Raw genomic sequence first — 20345 nt, 5'->3', positions numbered from 1 at the left:
TAAATCAATATAGGTGGGGGAGGGAAAAGGGATTGCTTTGAAACAAATTCTGTTATTTGAAACATGCCCAAAGTACATTACCAATCATGATTTAAATATAAACATACTCACATTGGTCTAATTCAAGAGTTACAAAGAGTCTGACTTTTCCATTATTTCTCCCCTCTTCTCCATGTTTGTGTTTACTTATTTTTAATGTAAATGATAAGTAAAGTTATAATTGGTAGCAAGTAAACCTAACAGGAGTATAGTTGGCCCTCATCCAAAATATATCTAATCTTCCACTCTCCAAATGTGACTAAATGATCCATTAGCACTTAAGAGAACAAGACCAAAATATTCAATTATGTAGCACAAAATCCATCATGTCCTATTTCCCAAATCTGTTTTTAAAACAGAAGTGGCAAAATGTTACTTTTAAGACTATTTTATTTCCTATACTTATGGTAGGCTTTGAATTTCCTTCTTGTAAAAAGGTTAGCCAAAATAAGCAGATTAAATGTGATTTAGAAAGATGATCCATCCCTTCCCAGAGCCAAATAAAGCTAATGAAATGAGACTAGCTTGATACGTACTTTGATTCATGAGCCACATAGGACTCTACGAAAAACAAAATTACCTCACACTTCATCTGAAGTGGATATTCAAAATTGCTCACTGGTATTTGAATACGTCTCTTTTGAAGTCTTAGCTCATTTTCACTTGCTCCGTTTTAGAGAAGTCTGCTGCAGTTGGTGAGGTTACAGAAAGGATCCTGAGACAAAAGTCAGTAAGGAAAGGAGAAACTTGCAGAGCTCCCAAAAAACTAATGCAGTAACTCCAGTACCGCCTGTCTCACATCTGAACTGCAAACAAAGCCCAGAAACCCCTGAGAAGGCCACTTGCCCCAAAGGTCAGTAGCGTCTCACTTGCCCCGGTCCTGCAGCGCACTCAGCAGAGCTGGGGGTTTACAGCTGCGCACCCTGCTGACCTCGCTCAGACTTCAGGTAAAAACAATTTTTGGTACTGGGACCAAAGCCCATCTCTGCGCAGCTCGCTGTGCCTCCAGCCGCTTCCTCCACTGGGATCTCCTCAGATGCTGCTTTCCCTGCTGTCAGTCCTGTTGTTTTAATTGGCTTTTTTCTTTTTCTTTTTTTTTTTTTTAACCATAAATGACACTTTTGAGAGCAAAGAGCTGCAAGGATTTTCCCCTAAAAGGAAGGCATTGGTTTCATGTCCAAAGAAGATTACCTCAAAAGCCTGCTGTAAGCAGTAAGGATTTTAAAGCCATGTCACATCCTTGTAACACCAGGCACCTTTAGGAAGTTTTATCATCCTAGAAAACGAAGCCAAGGACTCAGGGCAACTAACAGGACATTAAACACTGTTACACCGCTACAGCACTTCCCAGACTAGGCTGCACCATGGAAGTTGGCAGCAAAGTGAAATAACATTATCTATTTCTTATGTTTACCAGTTCAAGTAGGTACCAGCCTTATGAATCATGTGGCAGCTGTTCAATAGAAGTGGGTACTGCAATGGCACATTGATTTTAATAATATTCAATTTGGAAAGGAAGGTAGTCAAGTGAAGTCTTGCTCCAGATTCATGTCAAAGGCCTCTTTCAGTCAAGCAGCCTGAATAACGGTCATTATGGCTGGGGAACCAAAGGATGCTGGCCACATCATTCCTCTCTGTGATGGCACATCTTAACCCTAGCTTGACATGCTGCATAGGCTCAACTTTTGGTATTTTAGACATTCAGTCTATTTATTGACTTCCTGCAATTTCCTAAGTCCTAAAAATACCAAAATCCAGGGCTACCAAGGATCTCGGAGGTAATCTGCTTGACTTCCCTTACTGAGGCATAATCAATTAGACCTCCAAATAACCATATTTAAATATTTCTTGCCTGCCTCTGGTTGTACCCTGGGATTATGGTACAGCCCACCCTCGTTTAGCTAGGGGTTAGTTATTACATTATTTCAACTTCTCATCTTGGCTGCTGTTCTCTGGAGTGGAATTTCCTCCAGTCTGACGTTCTTCTGGAAACTTAGCTGAACTCAGGATATTCCAGGTAGAGTATGCAGGACTTGGGTAAAGGAGCATTGCTTCTCCTCCTGTGGAAAGTGATGCTTTTGTGCTTGTAACTCTAGATAATCCCTTCACTCCTTGCTTATCATTATGTCATATCTAATTGCTGCATCCCTAATTTACCACACATGGACCGTTTCAACATTTAATCTTCCAAGAGAAATCTTTCTTTGTGCACACATGCGTATTTTATCATTTTGTGACAATATTAGGCAGATTTTTTTTTTTTCACCCATGTGTTCTAGTGATGTGCCTGTGGGAAATTTGGCTTAGATAATGTGGTTTTTTTCAAATCAAATTTTACGGAGGGTGTAGACACACAACCAAATTACTGTGAGGAAGATGAAGGTACAGATCTACAGTGTGCCAGCTGCTCTGTGTCACCCCCTGCTCTTCTTTCATTAAGGAATAAGCAACCTCTGTCAGTGCCCATTTGCAGCCGGCAGGCACGTGAACCCAGGCAGTTTCTAGACAACAGACCAAGTACCGCACTTGAGCGTCTGCTGAACGCTGAGACATTCCTTCCTAATTTTGTTCATTCCTTGTTTTGCTTCCTCGGTTTGACTGCTTGCAGCAGCTCCTTTCCATTTTGCCTCACTATGCATTTGAAGGCTATGCCAGGGTTTTGTTTCCTTTCCCAAGCAGAGCACAAGAGAGGTGAGATAACTCAGCTGGGCGCTGGGAGATGGTTTTCTGAAAGAAATAAAGTGGCTGCCCTTGCCTTTTGCAGATGCTTCTCTTAAGATGCTTTGGCTCAAAGCCCTGAGCTGCCGCTATTCAAATCTGCCATGTGCGACTCCTGGCATCCATGCTAGCGTTTGCCATGTTCTGCACCACAGTTCCCTTTTACCCTTACTCGCTAAGTACAGCTTTCCTGGATATAAGCAGGAATTACATATGCAGGTCATCACTTGATACAGCTCACTGGCTTTAGCTTTAAACCACTGAGACATTTAATTCTGGGAAGAAGCTGGTGCTAGAACAGAAGTGATTTTGAAGAAAATTCAGTCTCAGAAGCGATTGCAGAAATTATTATTATTTAAAAGAAGGATGCTAAAATAATCTGACAGTTTCCTTTTATTTATGAGTTAAGGAGTGGGGGATGGTTTTTCTGTCTGTTTGAAGGTAGAAAATAATAGGCTTTAAAGACTCCATGAAATATTTTTATACATTCTCTTTTGCAATTGATGGCTTCCTCAGATTCAGATCGATGAGCAGGTCAAGCTCATAGGTATGTCGTTCTTATGGTATTACCACTGTAAAAAAAGAAAGGCTGAAACTTTCAACTGAGTAAATGGGAAGCAATAATGATTCTTTGAGCAACACCGCTCACCTCATCCACTACAGTGACTTTGTTGTCACCCTTGCAAGTGGTAGGACCTGGGCTGGGAAGGAAAGTCAAACCAGTTATGTTCCAGTATACAGATATTTAATGTAACAGAGGCAGGTTTGCAAGGAGAAATAGAATAGAACAGATACAACTAGAATAAACTGAAAAGCTCAGGGTCCTTCTGTCAGGTCTCAGGTGGAGCAGCAAAATCCAAGATAAATATTGCTTAACTAAAATCAAGCTTAGTGTGTGCACTAATTCAAAAATCAGCTCAGTTCAAAGAAAAGGGCGTAGAATCTCCTTGAAAGTCAACTCTCGGAGACCAGAGTGGTTCCTCTGCAAGAAATGTTTTTCTACTGGCAACTGGGTTTTTGTTTTCTATTGTTAAAGAAACTTTTTACAATAATGTCCTGGAGGGAGCCTGTACTACTCATATCTATCTGCAAACCTTCACGTTCTTTCTTCTGTTGGCAAAACTATTTGTGGAGAGTGAATTTTAAATTAGCACGTGCGTACCTCTGCCAGCTCTGCAGGCAGACTCATTCAGTTAGGCAACAGAAACATCACTATGCAATCCACGTGAGAATTCACAGCACAAACTGGAGGAAATTCTTCCCTTACATTAACCTAGATTAAGACTTCTCTTATCTCAGTATTTTGAGGATGTAAGTTAGATTAGCAACATAGAAGTTTTCAATGATTACCCTGAACTGGGGTGCCCACCATGCAGAGCAAAGACAAAGTATCAGTTTAGGATCAATCCAAAGCCTGCAGTTAAAAATAACGAAACAAATTCAGCTAACCAAAACAGTTGTACAATCATGGTACTCTGTGTACTATCTGAGGCTGAAATGAGACTTTCTGTCAGTGTGATTAGTGACAAGTTAATAACCCACCTCATTTCCATCACTTCCCTTCTGCTTTCTTCATATTTCTCTTTCCACTCAGATACTTCTCTTTCCTTGGCCACTATCTGAAACAGAGAAAGCAAAGGAAGAAAAGCCCAGTAAAACCAAGTGATCCATTAAAGAGGAAATTAAGTAACTGTACAATATTTGATTTAATATCAAATCCTAATTAACAGAGGTATAGTTTTCAAGTGCATAATGTGTTCAAATATATGCATCCCCAGTGACTTTTTTCTCTTTTCAGACTGCAAGGTGCAATTAAAAAAGTTCGGATGTGAAATCATACTCAAGTTTTGAAAAACTAACTTAGGAAAGTAGATGCAATGTTCTTGTTTCACGTTTCATTCCTGATTATAACAAGGACGCTTTTCAAGAAATACTATATTACACTACACCGTGTCTGATTTGACCTGGTGCCAAACCTGAAATACTTCTGTACATGGGTTTGGAACATGGTCCCCTGGTTTGTCCTCTAAGGGGGTTCTACTGCTTCTGCATGCATATTTAGGGCGGGCTGACTGTCCATGAAATTTTATACCCAAAGGACTGTGTTCCTTTGTGCTCCTTTCGTTCACACAATTTATCATGAAGTTTGGAATACTCTAACACTAGATTGTACCCATTTTTTAATTGTTATTATTAGCCAGACTAATCTTATATGTAGCTTTGTAAAAGACATAATTTTATTCCCATTTCTAGCATCTTACAATTTTTATATAATTGTATAGCAATGTCAAGATGCACAGAGCACATTTGAGGTCAAAAACAATAAAGATTTATTTTCATATAATGTCTGCTTTTCACTTATGTCAAAAAAAGTAAAACTTACAGCGTAGTGCCTTTTGCTTTGGTAGCCCCTAGCGTGGCTTTAGCACGGCTGAGGATGGTTTCAAGAACAGAACAAGTGTTCGTAATAGGAATCATTTGGGAGAAAACAGGAAAGAAGGAAACTACAAGGGGCACATTTCCTTTTCCAAAGTCTGAAGAAAATTACCTCTGCTCTGGCGAGTCGTAGTGCAGAGTCTAAGTCTTGCTGGGGGTAGAGAAGACCCGTGGTGCTTTCTGCATCCGAGGTACCGATCCGGGAATACAGTGCACTTTTAGAGATGGAAACATCTGCTGGGATAGCAGGTTCTCTCTGTGTGTTTGTTTTTTTAAATACAAAGAAATGAACCATTAAATATGTGTTTAGCTCTCATGTTTTCTGGGTGTAGTGCTAGGCACCAGGGTCCTGAGCTAGGATTAGAATCCTGTGCACTACTAAATTATAACAGCAATAACACTGACAAGGAACTTTGAATTTAGCAATCATAAAATATACATTTAAGAACCATAGTAAACACGAAGGGAGCCGTGTTACCCTTATAGCGAGAAAATAAAGACAGCACTTTGCCACCAATATTTTAAGGTCCTATATTAGAAAATTTACTACTTTCTGATGCAGAAATTTCATCAAAACATCCACAAGGAATGCACGTCAGCAGAGGAAATTAGAATTGGAGGCAGAGAGCTTGTTAAGAGAAATTCTGCTTCCATAAAAATAGATCAAGAAACCAGAAGCAAGAGGACAGCTCACTTTCTTAAGTCTGCCCTGCCAATATACTATTCTATCATAAACAGTATTACATAAAAAGTGTGAATACACAAGTGACATTGCTGCCCCCCTGGTATTTAGCATGCGATTAGTAAGTTAAGTGAGGTTTTATTTGCAGCTGCCAATTTTGCTCATGTCAGCAGCCCAGATTAACCCAGGAGGAAAGCAGCATGTAAAATGAGGAAGAGAGCAAAAAAGAGGTATGTGACACTGAGATGCATCAGATGCCTTACAAACAACTCTAGATACAAACAATCCAAGTTACAGCACATTAAAACGAAAGAGATTATAAAAGATAGTTAGGAAGATACTAAACAAAAAAACCCCCACATTTTTAGACACCATCCGTAGCAACCCCCTGAGAGCAGACCCCTCTGCAGCAGATGCACCACCGCAGCTATATGTCCCTGTGTCCCCTACCTACACTTTGCATCTCGCCATCAACCAGCTAACATGCACGTGCTGACCGCCTGGCTGGGAATCGCCTCTGGCAGTCTGGGAAACAAAGTGTTCTTTCTCTCAGCTGCTGGTGGGTCACAAAATAATTTTGGGGGTGGAGGTGACCATATCCCTATTGTTGGGGTTTAATGTTCCACTCCTCCCTTAAATATGCATGAAACTGGCCAAGGGAATCAGGATTACTGGGGACAGGGAGGAAAGGGGCAGACAGTACAGACACCACGGCCATCACCAAAACACTGCTTCCTTACAGCACTGAACTAAAACAGGCTGGAGAATCAAAATGTCACAAAAAATTAAAATAAACTTTTTTTTAAAAGTGGAAACCCTCATAGAAACCAAATGGGGTAGCAAGTTAATGGTAAGAGGCATCTCTATGAGCTTTGTTATGTTTCCAGGCTCCAGAGCAGAGAAAGGGGATCCCCTCTGCCTGTGCAGTGCTGGGACCCCCACGACTATACTGCACAGGTGCAGGCTACATCGTCCTTGGGGTAATTCTGCAAGACAGAGCCTGAGCACCTCCACTTCACGGGTGTCCTGGTTTCAGCCGGTGAGTGAGCGGCTGTATGGTGCTTAATTGCCGACTGGGGTTAAACCACGACAACAGGCTGAGGACCTGCTCTGGTCCCCGCATTGCCCAGAGCAGTCCCAGGGGAGCCCCACCTCAGGGAGCACCATGGGGGAAGGTGGGCTTAGCCCTGGCCAGGGATGTGCTCTTGCACTTATTAAGTGTTTTCCTTTCTAAGAAATCCTTCCACCAAAAGAAGTTTCATGGGAAAGATCTTGTACCTAAGCATGGCTGAAATTCCTTGAATTTCTGTGACCTAAGATACTTCATATGGTACAGAACATTCAAACACACTGACTTCAGCGGGGAGGACACAAATGCCCAGAAATCCCTCCCTCACTGTGTATGTATATACATGTCACTTGCTAAGCCAGTGTCAAAACTGCATTTTAAAATATGGAATGATTTTTTTTTTTAAACTTAACCTGCAGATTCAGTAGCATAATTTTTCAGTGGCTCTCATGACAATTTAAATTGTCTCTATGACGATGCTACACGTAGCCACAGAGAGGGCTGGCCCATTGCCAACAGTTTGTGCAGGTGAGGAGAGAACTCAGGTTGATCAATGCCTTTTTCCATCCACTGATGGAAATGGATATTCACATACAGCTTTTCTCGTACAGCACGTCCTTGCTGCTGAAAAGGGGATAACATATTTTTCCAGTTTACTTGTTACCTTTGCGCATAAAGCAATATGTTCTGTTCCTTCAAGTTCACTAACGCAGTACCTTAGTCTTTAGGCTTTATCTGCAATAATTAAGAGTAGTAATCAAGATTTTTTTAATGATTTTTTTTTTACCCAAAAGAGATAAAAAGATTTTATTTTATTGTAAAAGAGGGTTGGTGGGTTTTAGTTGTTTTTGTTGGGTTTTTTTAAGTAAAATAGCAGTCACATTCTACTGCTTGAAGCACATGAATGTGAAAGTAAGTAGATAATGTCTGAATCAAGGTTCAGTCCTCCTCTCTGTCCACAACGTGCACACAAGTAGACCTCATTAATTTCAACACCACATGCTCTTGTTTCAACACAGTCAAAGGAAATTTTGTCAGATGCTATTCCATAAATCATTCACTTGCTCACAGTTCTTCTCACATAGCCTAGAATAACAGAAAGGATCCAAACCCACTGTTAATTTTGTTGCAATCCCTTCTGAGTTCTCACATCGCACCTTATTGAAGAAGCTATATTAAAAATTACATACAATGCTCACTTGAGATAAACACAGGACTACTAGATGTTCTGGATATCACATCTGTAGACAACATGAAGAAACCACACCAGCAACATTAAAAGACTAGGCAAGAAAATTTAATCAGAGCAAGAATAAGCTAAACAGTACTTACAAAACACCATACTGCATCTTTATTTATACAAGAGACTCTCACTAATTTGCTATGTATTTTTTGTTAATTTTTTAAACACAGGAGCCAATTGACTATTACTTCTAGCATTTATGGAGCAGGCCACCCCTTCCCTTTTTTGCTACATTTAACCATGAACACACAAAATAATGATAAATTCCAACATAATTAGGAGGTGCAACCTCAAATCCAGTGGATTCTCCTACCTGAGCAAAAAGCACCACAAGATCTATCAAAATTGAAAGTATCTCCCAATATACAACAACTACGCAGGAAAAAATACATCTGGGACATAAGCTCAGACATCTATGTAAATGCATAAATACAAAAACACATGGTGCTGTCCACAGATCTGAGTAAAGGTAAAACAGCCAATAAATAAGACTACTGCTGACTCAACTCAGTATCCTAACTTCAAAAAAAAAAGTACTTTAGTTCCTCCTCAAACACAAGGCAAGAAAAAACGAGAGATAAAAAAGAGCCATTAGATCATCAAAGCTGCCCTCAAAAGAAAGGCCATCCTGAAGATCAATCTGTTGAACTGTATGTATCATATTTCAAAAGCCTCCTGCAGCTTAATTTGTTGGATCTCATAAAGAGATTGCTGGAAAATATTAATTGTGGTGAAAGAAACACAAATTTCCTCAAGCTCATATAAAAACGTGTCAAAAGTAACTGCCAGGATGATGAAAATTTTTAAGACAAAAGAACATTCAAAGCACTTAATACATACTTATGCATATTTTTATACAGTGCTCAACACCTCACTAGTATATGTTTTCTCTAGTTCTCTCTTGCATTTGAGTAAATTGTACAAAAGAATAGTAATAATGACATGCAAACCAACGTAAAATTTCAAAAAACTATTGCAAAAACTCTTGGAATTTAACCATTGAGCAGAAATGCTTCTGGTAGTGGTCCTGAACTCTGCAAACACTTCACACGAGTCACAACCGGGCTGCTGGGTTCTCTCTTTGGCAGGAGCAACCGGTAAAAGTCCTCGTGGTTTTATTTCAAAAGCCAATTTTACACAACTCCAAACCGATGTACAATTCAGTAACCGTTATTTGCTGCCTCCAAACATTCTTATCCTGAGAAAATAATAAAACCTGACCAACAGGATGATGGTATTACCCAAAATAACTCTGTCAATGCTTTAAGTTCAACACCTAACTGCTGAGAAGGTAAACAGTTAATTGGGTTAATAATAAGTGTAGGGATTTATAAGTCACTGAACCTCGCACAGAAAGATTAGAGTCTGCAGGGGAATTACTACTAAATGTAGGTCACTGCAATCTTAGTGTAAATATTTGAAAGCCCAACGCACTTCCTCTTCTCTTCCCAGCATCTTTCACAGAAACCAGGTATCTGACCAGAAAGGGAATAAATGCGCATCGATTAACCAGCTGCAGTTATCTCACTTCAAGAAGGTCAAAGTGAAAGAAAATAGAGACAGGCACTGCAATGAAAATGAAAACTAGTTTGTATCATACCATTTAGAGGAACATGTATTTAGCCCTGCTGAAAACTAGCTTGCACTTTACAAGCATTCAAATACTGCTTGGGTGCATATCAAATGATCTACTCTTTTAACTAATTGATGTGTGTGTAGACAGGTCAATGGAGGCAAAATAAGACCTATTTGTGCTTGCAAATATATTGAAAAGCAAGTAAAATCCAAGCATAAGTTCTCTGCTTGTAAAGTTTTACTAGGAAAAATGGTATCCCTGTTTGAAGGAAATATTCCTCCTTCACTGCCATGAGAACCCCCCAAAGCCGTGATGCACTAATCCCATTTGTGCCGATGCCTTTCTTTTCATTTTCTCTCCTTTCCTTGGATCTTATTTCAACACCCAACTCTACATCACCTCAGCATCTGTAGGGTGGTGGACACAAACCCTATCAGCTTTCTGTTCAAGTTGCACCTATAAAAAAATGGCCACAGGACATCCTAATGGAGACTGTTTAATAGAGAACTGTTAATTCATCTCAATGCTAGAAGATAGAAATCTTTGGCAATATAAAAATAGGCGACTAGTCCTGCTGTTGTTGAAGTCTGTGACAAGAAGTTTGGGAGTGGCCAAATAACTTCCCTCTGTCTGAGAACAACAAATTGCACATCCTTATTCTCAGTCCTAGTACTAGCAGAAAATGCTTGTATTTAATCTTTATTTTAGGTGACCTAACTTGCCATAACAAGTGCTTGTGTCTTTATTTAGCATCCTATTCTTGTTACCCCATCCTGTAATGGTTTAGCAAATGTTAAATGTAATTACACAACATTAAGAAAAGAATGGAGGCCAGCCAACCAGAAGGGAATTCTGCCAGTTAGCATCCAAATTTAAGTGACTGCAGTTGTCTGGTGGATCCTATTATACTTAATCCAGGCCATCAGTCACTGTAGGTCACAAAGGTTGTCATCATAGGCTAATTTAACATTAGCAACCTTCCACTGAAATAAAGTTATGCAAGGACAAAAGTCCTTCCCAGCTGACACCCACAGTATTCAGCTAAAAGCATTCCTATGACTGGACCAACATGGGGCTTTGTGAACGTCAAAATGACACCGATTCTCTGTCAGAGCGTGGAGTTTTGCTTATTTTTCTCTCCTCATCTCTGCTTATGGTTTTTGCTATCTTTGTTGTACAGATTAATGGAATTTTCTAAAAATTCACATGAAATCCATTCCCCGTTTCTAAGTTCTAAGGAGTTCATAAACTTGTTCTATATAAAAGAAAATGCTGTAATGATGTTAAAAAGCATCTTTAAAATATAACTCCACATAATCAAATACATACTATAACATTTTTGCAGCTCAGAATCTTCCCTGGGTAATACACAAGGATTCACAAACATATGAACCTATTCTCTTCAGTCTAAAATACTACAATTTGTGCGTCTCTGAATTGCTGGCTGGCAGCAAAAATGCAGATGTCTAGCGGATGTTTTTTGTATAACCTGTGAAGAGCATCTAGGTATTATTATGTGTTTCATCTCGAGTGTTTCCTGGTGCTGGAGAGTTTGCCTGCTGCATGTTACAGCAAAGTGCTGGGAGGACAAGGAGGTAGAGAGACAATAAGGAGGTAGAGAGGATCTAGAGAGGAACCCACCTCACCCTCTTCTGACACCCGCCACTCAGGGCAACGGAGCAAGGGGACACAGTCACACACAGGCTAGTACTCAAACAGGAAAATGGTATTTATTTTTTCACTCCTTTAATTAGAAGGTTAATCTTGGTTTCTAATGAAGACAATGGCACATTTCTCTTGATTAAATAAAAGATTATAGCCACATACTTTAAAGTTTTAAAACACCCATAAATCTGCCCAGAATGAGTTTACTTCGGTAAGTATAGCTGCACCATGGAAACAGCTGGCTTATGGGCTATTTAAGGTAAGCAAAATAAATCAAATATGATCATTATTTTTTCATAAAAGTACAGTTAATCTAAAAACCCCTTTACTTTTATGAACTAGCTACTTTATGACTGATCTTTAGAGCACCAAGAAATTCTACCCTCTAACCAGCTCAAATGTTGTTATGATGCAATGAACTCAAGATGATATAGAACCAGGCAAAAGACTTCCCACCAACTTATTAATGGACAGTACAAGAAGAGAAAGATCACTGGAGAAGAACATGTCAGAAGCACATTCTCCTCATTTGGAATAAAATGTCTCACTGCAGCAAGACACTGCCATCCCATCAGCATCCCATTCAGCTGATACCACCTCCCAAGAAAGCCACTAACATTTTTGGCTTGACTTTTTTGTTAAAAGCACCATGAAGGGCATCATAAACTGGCTGCACAACTGGCTAACCACCAAACCCAGCGCATCAGAGTGAGCTTTTCTGTCCCGTTCCAAACACAGTGAGGACCACGTGCATCACTAGAGCAGTGCAAAGCATCACTCTGAGGAAGCGCTAGCCAGCACAACATAGAAGTAGCAACAAAAAGAAAGCTTTAGATCTTCATGAATAAAGACACATTGTGTTGGGAGGCCTTTTTTCCTTGGGAGCTCTACAGCCCTTCCAAGCCTGCTGTAGTCCCTTTCTTCACAAGCCTGAAGGCAGGGTTGATTGAACTTCTCACTTCTGAACTTTGAGGGTCAAGGTGTCTGGTTTCAAGCTGAAAATACCAACAAAAGGCAAAATGCCCCTACAGTCAAAATCTATAGCATCTTTATAAGAAGTAGGTTTGGTATTGTTTTGCCATCTTGCTGTAGACAGAAGACAAATGGCCACCTGATTGCAGAATCTGCCTCCTGCGAAAGGTATGTGCTTGGTTCTTGCCTTCAAATTTGCCTTTTGTTAATTTGGATGTAGCAGTACTCGCTTAAGTGGAGCAGGTGACAGCATTTCTGTGTGCAGTACTGCTTTCAGCACGCTCTTCTGTGTCACACTGAGGTGCGCACAGCTTAGCATTGCACTCTGAGAGCCTTAGTTACCTTGTTAAAGAAAAAGCAGCACTCGGTTTCTTAGTCTGTGCACACTCACACACACATGGCAGGCACAAAACAGATACCTTGGAGCAGAAAGAAGACAGGGTAATCTGCCTGGCTAACTTCAGTGCTTCTATCCTCATTGCAGCAAACTCTAACTCCTCCTGTCAAGTGTTTGGTTGTGAGCAATCCACAGAAAAAAAATGTATTAACATAGCAAAAATGTTTAACACATTAAAAAATTGAATGTTATATTTTAATGCATAATTCTGACAATCCCTGGGTGACAAACACAACCCACATCCCTTTCATGACTAGAACATTGGTACAAAACTCCAGGTTTTGGTTAGTTTTGAGGTAGCTGTATAGACAAAGAATTTTTATTAGGGGGTAAGTATGAACAACTCTTTGGGTAAAATAAATGTTTTCTAAAGCTAAAGCTGTTTTTCACAGACTCCTCTCCTTTCATTTCTGTTTTATGTGAATTTATGCCAGCTGCTGCTCTCAATTCAACCTTTGCTGTTTTAAAGTTTCACTATAAATATCCTAGAAAATATGTCCTGACATACAGAACTGCTCTGCAGATAAATATGCTTTTCCTAGAAGAAGCCATGCCAAATTCTGCATTAGATAGATTACCAGAAAAACAAAGCCTAATTTTCATTTCAGCAGAATTAGGGCCTAAATCTCTGAAAATGAATCTATGCATACAGACCTACTAAGGACAGGTGTCAAGACAACTCTCCACACATCAAGTCCTATGGTCAAGCTTAAAAGATTTGCTTTATAAAGACTTCTGCAAAGTATACACATCAGTGGAATAGGATAGCTGAAAGTGTTGATGAAATTTAAGTTTAACTTTATGTATTATATGAATTAAATTAAAATATCTCTGTTCCTTAAGTTCCTGAAAGGCCAAAGTTACTTTGGAAAGAATCAAATCATTATTTTGCTTCTTTCCCACCTCCCCTCTAAGTGTCCCACCACCCCTTTCAGATGAGGCAAAGCATTCCTCTACCTGTGTATAGACAAACTTAAAGAAAAGTGACATTTATATTTCTGCTACAAACCTGAAGTTTCTGAGCAAATACTGGGGGGTTCTTTTCTGCTAAGTCAGGATCTAGATATTCAGGCTGATCACAGATTGAGGTTTTCTTAGATATCCTATTGAGAAGAGCATCAGCAGAGACAAAGGAGTCTTCAGGAGATGTCTGAAGGGTAAGGAGGATATAGAATAAGCAACAGAAATTTTGCCCAAGTAGTTCAGGCCAAAAGCAACATACCTGTCTGCCAATCTTTGATTCCTAGTTATTTCATGCCCCACTGAAGATTACTTTTGAATACATGATTCATAGGTGTAACAGACAAACATCAAGAACAATTCTTCCTAATTTAAAAGCTGAGCAAATTTTCCAAGACTAACGTGAAGTAGGTAATATTAGGACCTCTAAAGCAATGGCTCTCAAACCATGGATCACAGCCCACTCTCGATACTTCTATAATAGTTTTCAAACAGTTACGATAGGTTTTGTTCATACAATAGCTTATGTTCAGTTCAGGCATCTCTAAGGCAGTCCAAAAGCTCTGAAGACCACCAAAACTGAGGGGAACCTCAGCAAGCCTCTTTTTGCAGTCTTTACAAAGTCTTCTGCTGCTTACTGGGGATAAACTAAGTTATGTCCACAATTATAACATGATCAGGATAAATACACGATATGAGGGTGGACAGAATTAGAATGACAAAAACAAGACCTCTGGGATTTGAGTACCCAAGACTCCCTGCAATGAGAAAAGTATTCACTCTCATAAGAAATGTTTTGCGAGATGGTATCAACAGCATTGTTAATAGAAATTAAGCATAGTATAAAAGTGAGCTGCTTCTTATTTTGACTCCTCAGTAAATATATCGTCATATAGTTTAGCATGCCTAGGGCTGTAGGCATTTGTGAAACAAGTTTGCCTGGAAAAGTGGAGGTCTTGAGGGAACCTTCATGAATTTGAGAACTAATGCTCTAAAGTCTATGCAGCGCAGGCTGGATGCAAGGAAGGGCTCACCACTAATCCAAATCCAACCCAGAGAAGCCACTGAAAAAAGTGATTTAACTGGAAGCTGGAATGAGTTCTAATGATCAAAAAAGTGAATTTTACATTATCAGTATCAGATGACAACAACACAGTTAACAGTTTATACAAAAATGTGAAAGGGCACCTGTTCCTTACCAACAAAATTTTGAAATTTCACAGTACATGCAACAGAACAAATCATGTCTCCATGTTTATATAAAACCCCTTATTTTATATATAAAATATTTCTTCATATATTGGGTTAAACATAGTGTAAAAAGGCCTGTGTGAGAAAAAAGCACTTCAAAGTATCAACTTGGAATAAGTTATCACAAGAACATGTTAAGCTATGGTGAGAATTCAGAAGATTCTTCTGAATTCCACCAGTTCTATCAACCTCCCTCCCTCATTTGTGTCCTACTACATGCTGCTACCAAGATCTTTAAGTATCAGGGTGAGATTCACTCTACTTTCGAGATCCACCTTTGCTACCTATGACATGAGAAATTTCTGCAGGAAAATGATTCCCAAACTCTTATCATAAATGACTTACTATTTCAATAGCCTCTGGAGTTGTTCCTAGTGTCATGGGCTCTAGGTCTTTCTGCTTTGACTTGTCAGATGACTGCAAGTGTCCCTCTTGGCTGGCAGCTAGGACTCGGGAAGCTGGATGTTGTATTTTCATTCCAGAGGATTGCTGGGCTTCAGGGTCTTCAAAACTTGACCTGGAAAAAGATTGTGTACATGCTTTCAGGGTGGAGCACAAGACCCCTACAATTCTACTTCTGGTAACAGCTAAGGAAGTCCTCTTCATTACTTTCGTGTGTGTATATATATACATATATACACACACACATTGTTTCAACTCAACTTTATATCATTTTATCTCATAACACTTTGCAATATCCTTACAAAGCAATGCACCAGAGTCATCTAAATAAAGCCAGTTCTATCAGAAATGTTATGCACATTCCTTAAATATTTCTCACTTGCCTTTTTACCCCTTTCTCATTGTGACCTACATCTCTCTCAACAAACAATTTTTACTAACAAGAACAGATGTCCTTAACCAGCAAAATTTTTGGAAGTAAATACAACCCCCACATCCTGTTCTTATGAACTACACTCCTTGTTCAGAAAATATATCTAGGAAAGGCCAAGTGAAAAGTTGCAATTAGGAGATTTCTAGATTGACGTGAAAATGACCTCAGTATCTGAGAAAAAAACTGTTAAGTAGGAAGCCATAGTCTAGTGAAACAGCTGCCACTGTGACTCTATTTAGTAAGAATATGAAGGAGAAATATATGTCCTTATTCCTTCCCATTATAAAACTTCTGTATCTTTGCCCTCTATTCTCTATCATAGGCATACACAAATGGGAATTTATTTTTAAACAAACAACTCAGCAACACAAAGGCAGAGAGAGGAAGAATTGCCTGTGTACGTGCTGTGACGGTAACCCATTTCCCTGACATCCTTTTCCATTGCTGAGTTTGCTTGCAGTGACATACCCTGAGCACGGTGTTGTGGAATCAGACAGTCTGATGGGAGGTGATTTGACTGGGCTCTCATGCTGTGCATCAAACACTAGGTATAAAGATTGTTTCTTCGGGGTGCTATCATCCTGCTGGCAACAGGAAAAGAAAGACTCATTAAGCAACTCAACTGTCCTCCATTAGAGCTAATTCAGGTCACTGAAGCTTTAAGTGACCAAATGACTTTACAGACAACTAATAACATAGGTCTGTAATATAGTCTACGCTGATACTGAGATGATCCCTTTAAGGAAGAAACCATTAAAGAACAAAACCTAAACAGTTCACTCTTTGTAATGGCTCTTCTTCTCCCACTTTGGGGTTAATCAGATTTCTGGTCCTGTCAGGCAGGAGGCATCCCTTGACTGAAAGTGTTACTAAAATATTCATTGAAACCAATGTTATACTCATCAGTTTAAGCACCTGACATACATACTTGATTTTTTTAACTTCCCCTGTGGATATACCCCCATTAGATCTAGTGAAGCTATCAAATCCGTGAATTAAATAGAAGTAAGGCAAAACAACTGATAATGTATAGTACTGCATTCCGTATTTCACATTCATTCTGTATTCTCTCCTGATTCCCTCCATCTTCTTAAAAGTCTTACTCTCAGTTTCTTAAAATAGTTCAATAGTTGATGTAGACAGCTTTGTACTCTACACTGCTGGAAATACTGATTTGCTTTTAATCTCCAGAAAGAACTACTATGATGCTAGCTTAAAAATAAAATAATAAAATGGAATGAGCTCTACAGGATATAGGAAAACAAAGCACATGCAATTCACCCCAGTTATGCCAATTTAAAGGAACTGGTTTTGCAAATCTGCTGCAGGTACATTATAATTAATTTAAGGGGTAGTGAGGCTGATGGCATTATCAGGATAGTATATTATGATAAGAGAATGCAAATGAATGGAAATGGAAGTGAGAACTTACAGGCACAGAGGAGCCTATTTTCTCCATATATTCTATTTCATATGAGTTGCCATATTCCAATTCTGCAACAGAAAGAAAAAAGAGCCATTAAATACATGTCATGAAATGATTTTTGCATAAGTAAATGAGATCTCTTCTCATTTACAAGGGCCACTCCCATTCTGCTCAATATTTTTCTATGAGGTATTAATAGAATATACAGAGAGAAAGCAGAAGGTGCACTGATTTTCATTGATTTTCAACAATGAACCTATGACACATTTCAGGCAAATTCACTTGCCTGAAAAATTTCAGCTTTATCAATTTGCTGAAGATTCTGCCCCAGGGGCCAGAATATTAACAAAGTTTCAGAGCGCTTTCAGAGCACAGATGACTTTCCCCTATCATGTTATCTTATCGCAGAAAACACATTTTTCAATAATTGGTAATGCTGATACCAGTTTCCTTTAATGTATGCAAAAAGATTTTAAAAGCTGTTGAGAAACGAAGTAATTTCTATTTCTTAATGTTTATCACACAGTTCTTAAGTGATACCACAGTAGTTGTTCTTAATTAAGATAAAAAGATACATAAAATACCTGTATGCTCATTAAACAAGGGGTGACACAACAGCCCAGCTTACTGGGCTGTTTTCACATTTTAGTTACAGAGGAAAAGCCTAAGGCGGAAAGATTTATGAAGAATCCTGTATCTAAACCCTAATAAAAATGCAAATCTTTACTGCTTCTCTACTTCTAATCTCCTAATTACACTGGAGGGAATAACCAGTATTTCTCTCCAATCCAGCTCAGTAGTGAGCTGACATAGATGCAGACAGATAAAACACAGCAAAATGGAAAAGAGAGCATACCTTCCTGCACCCAAATAAAAGCAAAGACTTTGTTCAATGACACCTTAATTTAAAAATTAAAAACATCGTTAATTTGTCCTAATGCTGTATTTTACTCTGTTTCTATGAGTTAACTCAATAATCCACTTGTATTATTTCATTTCCATTATAGATAAGTTCTAATGAATGACACACTAGCATTTACATTACGATAAAAGTATGTGCTAAACTTCTAGATTTGGGCAGCTTTTGAAAAGTATGGCTTGTATCAGGAAGATGGTAACCATCATTAAAATGTTTGTTCTTTAAAAACAAACCAACCCTAAAGATAATCTCTTACCTGTTTTGTTAAAAAAAAAGTTTCAAAGGGTGCAATGTGAGCTTACATTGCTCAAAATTTTTTTATAATAAAAAGCACCGTAAAGTACTAGCACTGTAATTCCACAAGTCTACATATTTTGTCAAACAACCACTGAAGAGGAACAGCCACAAACTCTCAGTACCTGACATGTGGGAGGTATTAATAGTAAAACATCTAAGTGAAGAGAATGCTACAATAGCAGGCTCCTCACATTTAAATTCCTAGCACCATATATTTTAATGGTAATAGGGAGCCAAGCAAGATGGACAACCTCCTGGTATCAGATACAAATTTCTGAAAGCAGAAACAAAACTGAAACGATGAGATTCAAACCACCTCTTGGATGCAGCATTGCAGGAAAAAGCATGAAATACCGGATAACAGCATCCAGTGTTTAGTAACTGCCTTTCTGTATTTCATTTATCTACACATAGCCCAGTGAGGTGCATCACAAATGTTTATGGGGCAGCTTTATGACCCCAGAGAGCAGTGAGTGAGTGTACAAGCACGCTCACAGGCAGGAGACGTACCGGCACTGTCCTCTGCTGGCACAGCCGGCAGTGATCTTCCATCTGCCTTGCAGGGCTGGTAGCGGCTTTGCAATTGCAATCCAAACTGACTTTTCAGACAACACGTATTTAACTTTACTGATTCAAAAAAAGGCAGAACACAGATGGAAATACTTCAACTAGAAACAAAAGGAATAACATGGCTCGCTAAACACAGTTTGCCTCGTCTCATTGCTCTCGGAGGTTTCCAGAATAATTAGACACTATCTCCTCTCCCAGGTATCTCCTCTAAGACATCATTGTCCCTCCAAAATCTTAGGCTCCAGTTATCTTTATACATTCAAAATTACAAATGCCCAGGATACCCCATGAAGTAAGATGATTATCTTTTATAAATACATACAACAGACTTACTAAGTGATGTTCTCCAACTCCTCCTACAAATAGCTGCAAGATTACATCAGAATTTTCTGCTAATAATTACTGCTTATTTCTGGTCTGTGCAACATGAAAATGGCAGCAGTTATAAGCAGCGCATGCAACAGATGAGAGCTGGATGTATTGGGTGACTCAGTAGTTGGGCTGTATCTGTACAAAAGCAGTGTTAGGTTACAGGGTAACACTCATACTAGTATCTGGGAGAGGTAAGAATATTCGCACTGAGGAACAGCCCTGGAATTACTAAAAAAATTCTCAACGCCACAGGAACAAGACTGTCAAGGGAAAAAAAATATTATTTTTAAGAGATCTGAAAAGCGGATGCATTGTTGATTTTAATTAGCATGTAATCTGAAACTCTGACTATACCATGCAGCACACATGAGACAAGACAATTAGCATTTAATTAGGAGCTTTGCTCACTTTCTTCTACCCACTTTGATAGCTAAAATGATTGCCTTAGAGTATCTCTCACTATCCCTTTGTTCCATTTCCTTCCACATAATTTCCATTTTCCCAGATTTGGGGCACTTACTTTCTAAAAAATATTTCTTTAAATTATTTTTTTAAATACAAATAAAGTGAAGCCGATGTCTAAAATTTATAATTTGACAATAAAGCCAAATGGATTTACCCAGACTGAAATACTTATCTGAACGGAAGACTCAACAGATTTCCAAAAAGCCCAGGCCACGCAAACATATAAGCATGTGCATATGAACACGTGCAGTGCCATTAAAACCACTGTGATTATTCATGCCTTTTAATGTCAAACACATTTGACCTAAAAGCTTAACAGTTCTTAATTAGGCAAAAACTCCTCAGACCCAGTCTAAAATGGCATAAAGTAGCTTTAATGGTAGATTGGGACATGGTTTGAAAGGTTAGGGAAAAAAAAAAGATTCATACCAAGAAGAAGTTGTTTAAGCCAAG

General features: G+C 38.9%; 1 protein-coding gene across 15 annotated transcripts in view; it reads right to left on the bottom strand.

Moving 5' to 3' along the window:
- The window catches only part of TACC2 (transforming acidic coiled-coil containing protein 2), a 147463-nt gene that overhangs the window by 10029 nt on the left and 117089 nt on the right, over positions 1-20345 (bottom strand). For 10 of the 15 annotated variants that reach the window (XM_076339161.1, XM_076339160.1, XM_076339164.1 and 7 more), the window contains 7 exons: positions 17276-17337; positions 16312-16427; positions 15354-15525; positions 13807-13947; positions 12820-12900; positions 5306-5449; positions 4300-4376 (listed from right to left, as the gene is read on the bottom strand). In XM_076339161.1, coding sequence (XP_076195276.1) covers positions 4300-4376; positions 5306-5449; positions 12820-12900; positions 13807-13947; positions 15354-15525; positions 16312-16427; positions 17276-17337 — 793 coding nt within the window. The remainder of the gene's footprint in view (positions 1-4299; positions 4377-5305; positions 5450-12819; positions 12901-13806; positions 13948-15353; positions 15526-16311; positions 16428-17275; positions 17338-20345) is intronic. The other 5 variants (XM_076339169.1, XM_076339170.1, XM_076339173.1 and 2 more) reach the window with 3 other exon arrangements.

Source organism: Aptenodytes patagonicus, chromosome 5 (genome assembly GCF_965638725.1).
Source record: "Aptenodytes patagonicus chromosome 5, bAptPat1.pri.cur, whole genome shotgun sequence".
Taxonomy (NCBI): domain Eukaryota; kingdom Metazoa; phylum Chordata; class Aves; order Sphenisciformes; family Spheniscidae; genus Aptenodytes; species Aptenodytes patagonicus.
Note: the sequence above shows the minus strand (reverse complement) of the source record. Positions and strands in the feature narration are given on the sequence as shown.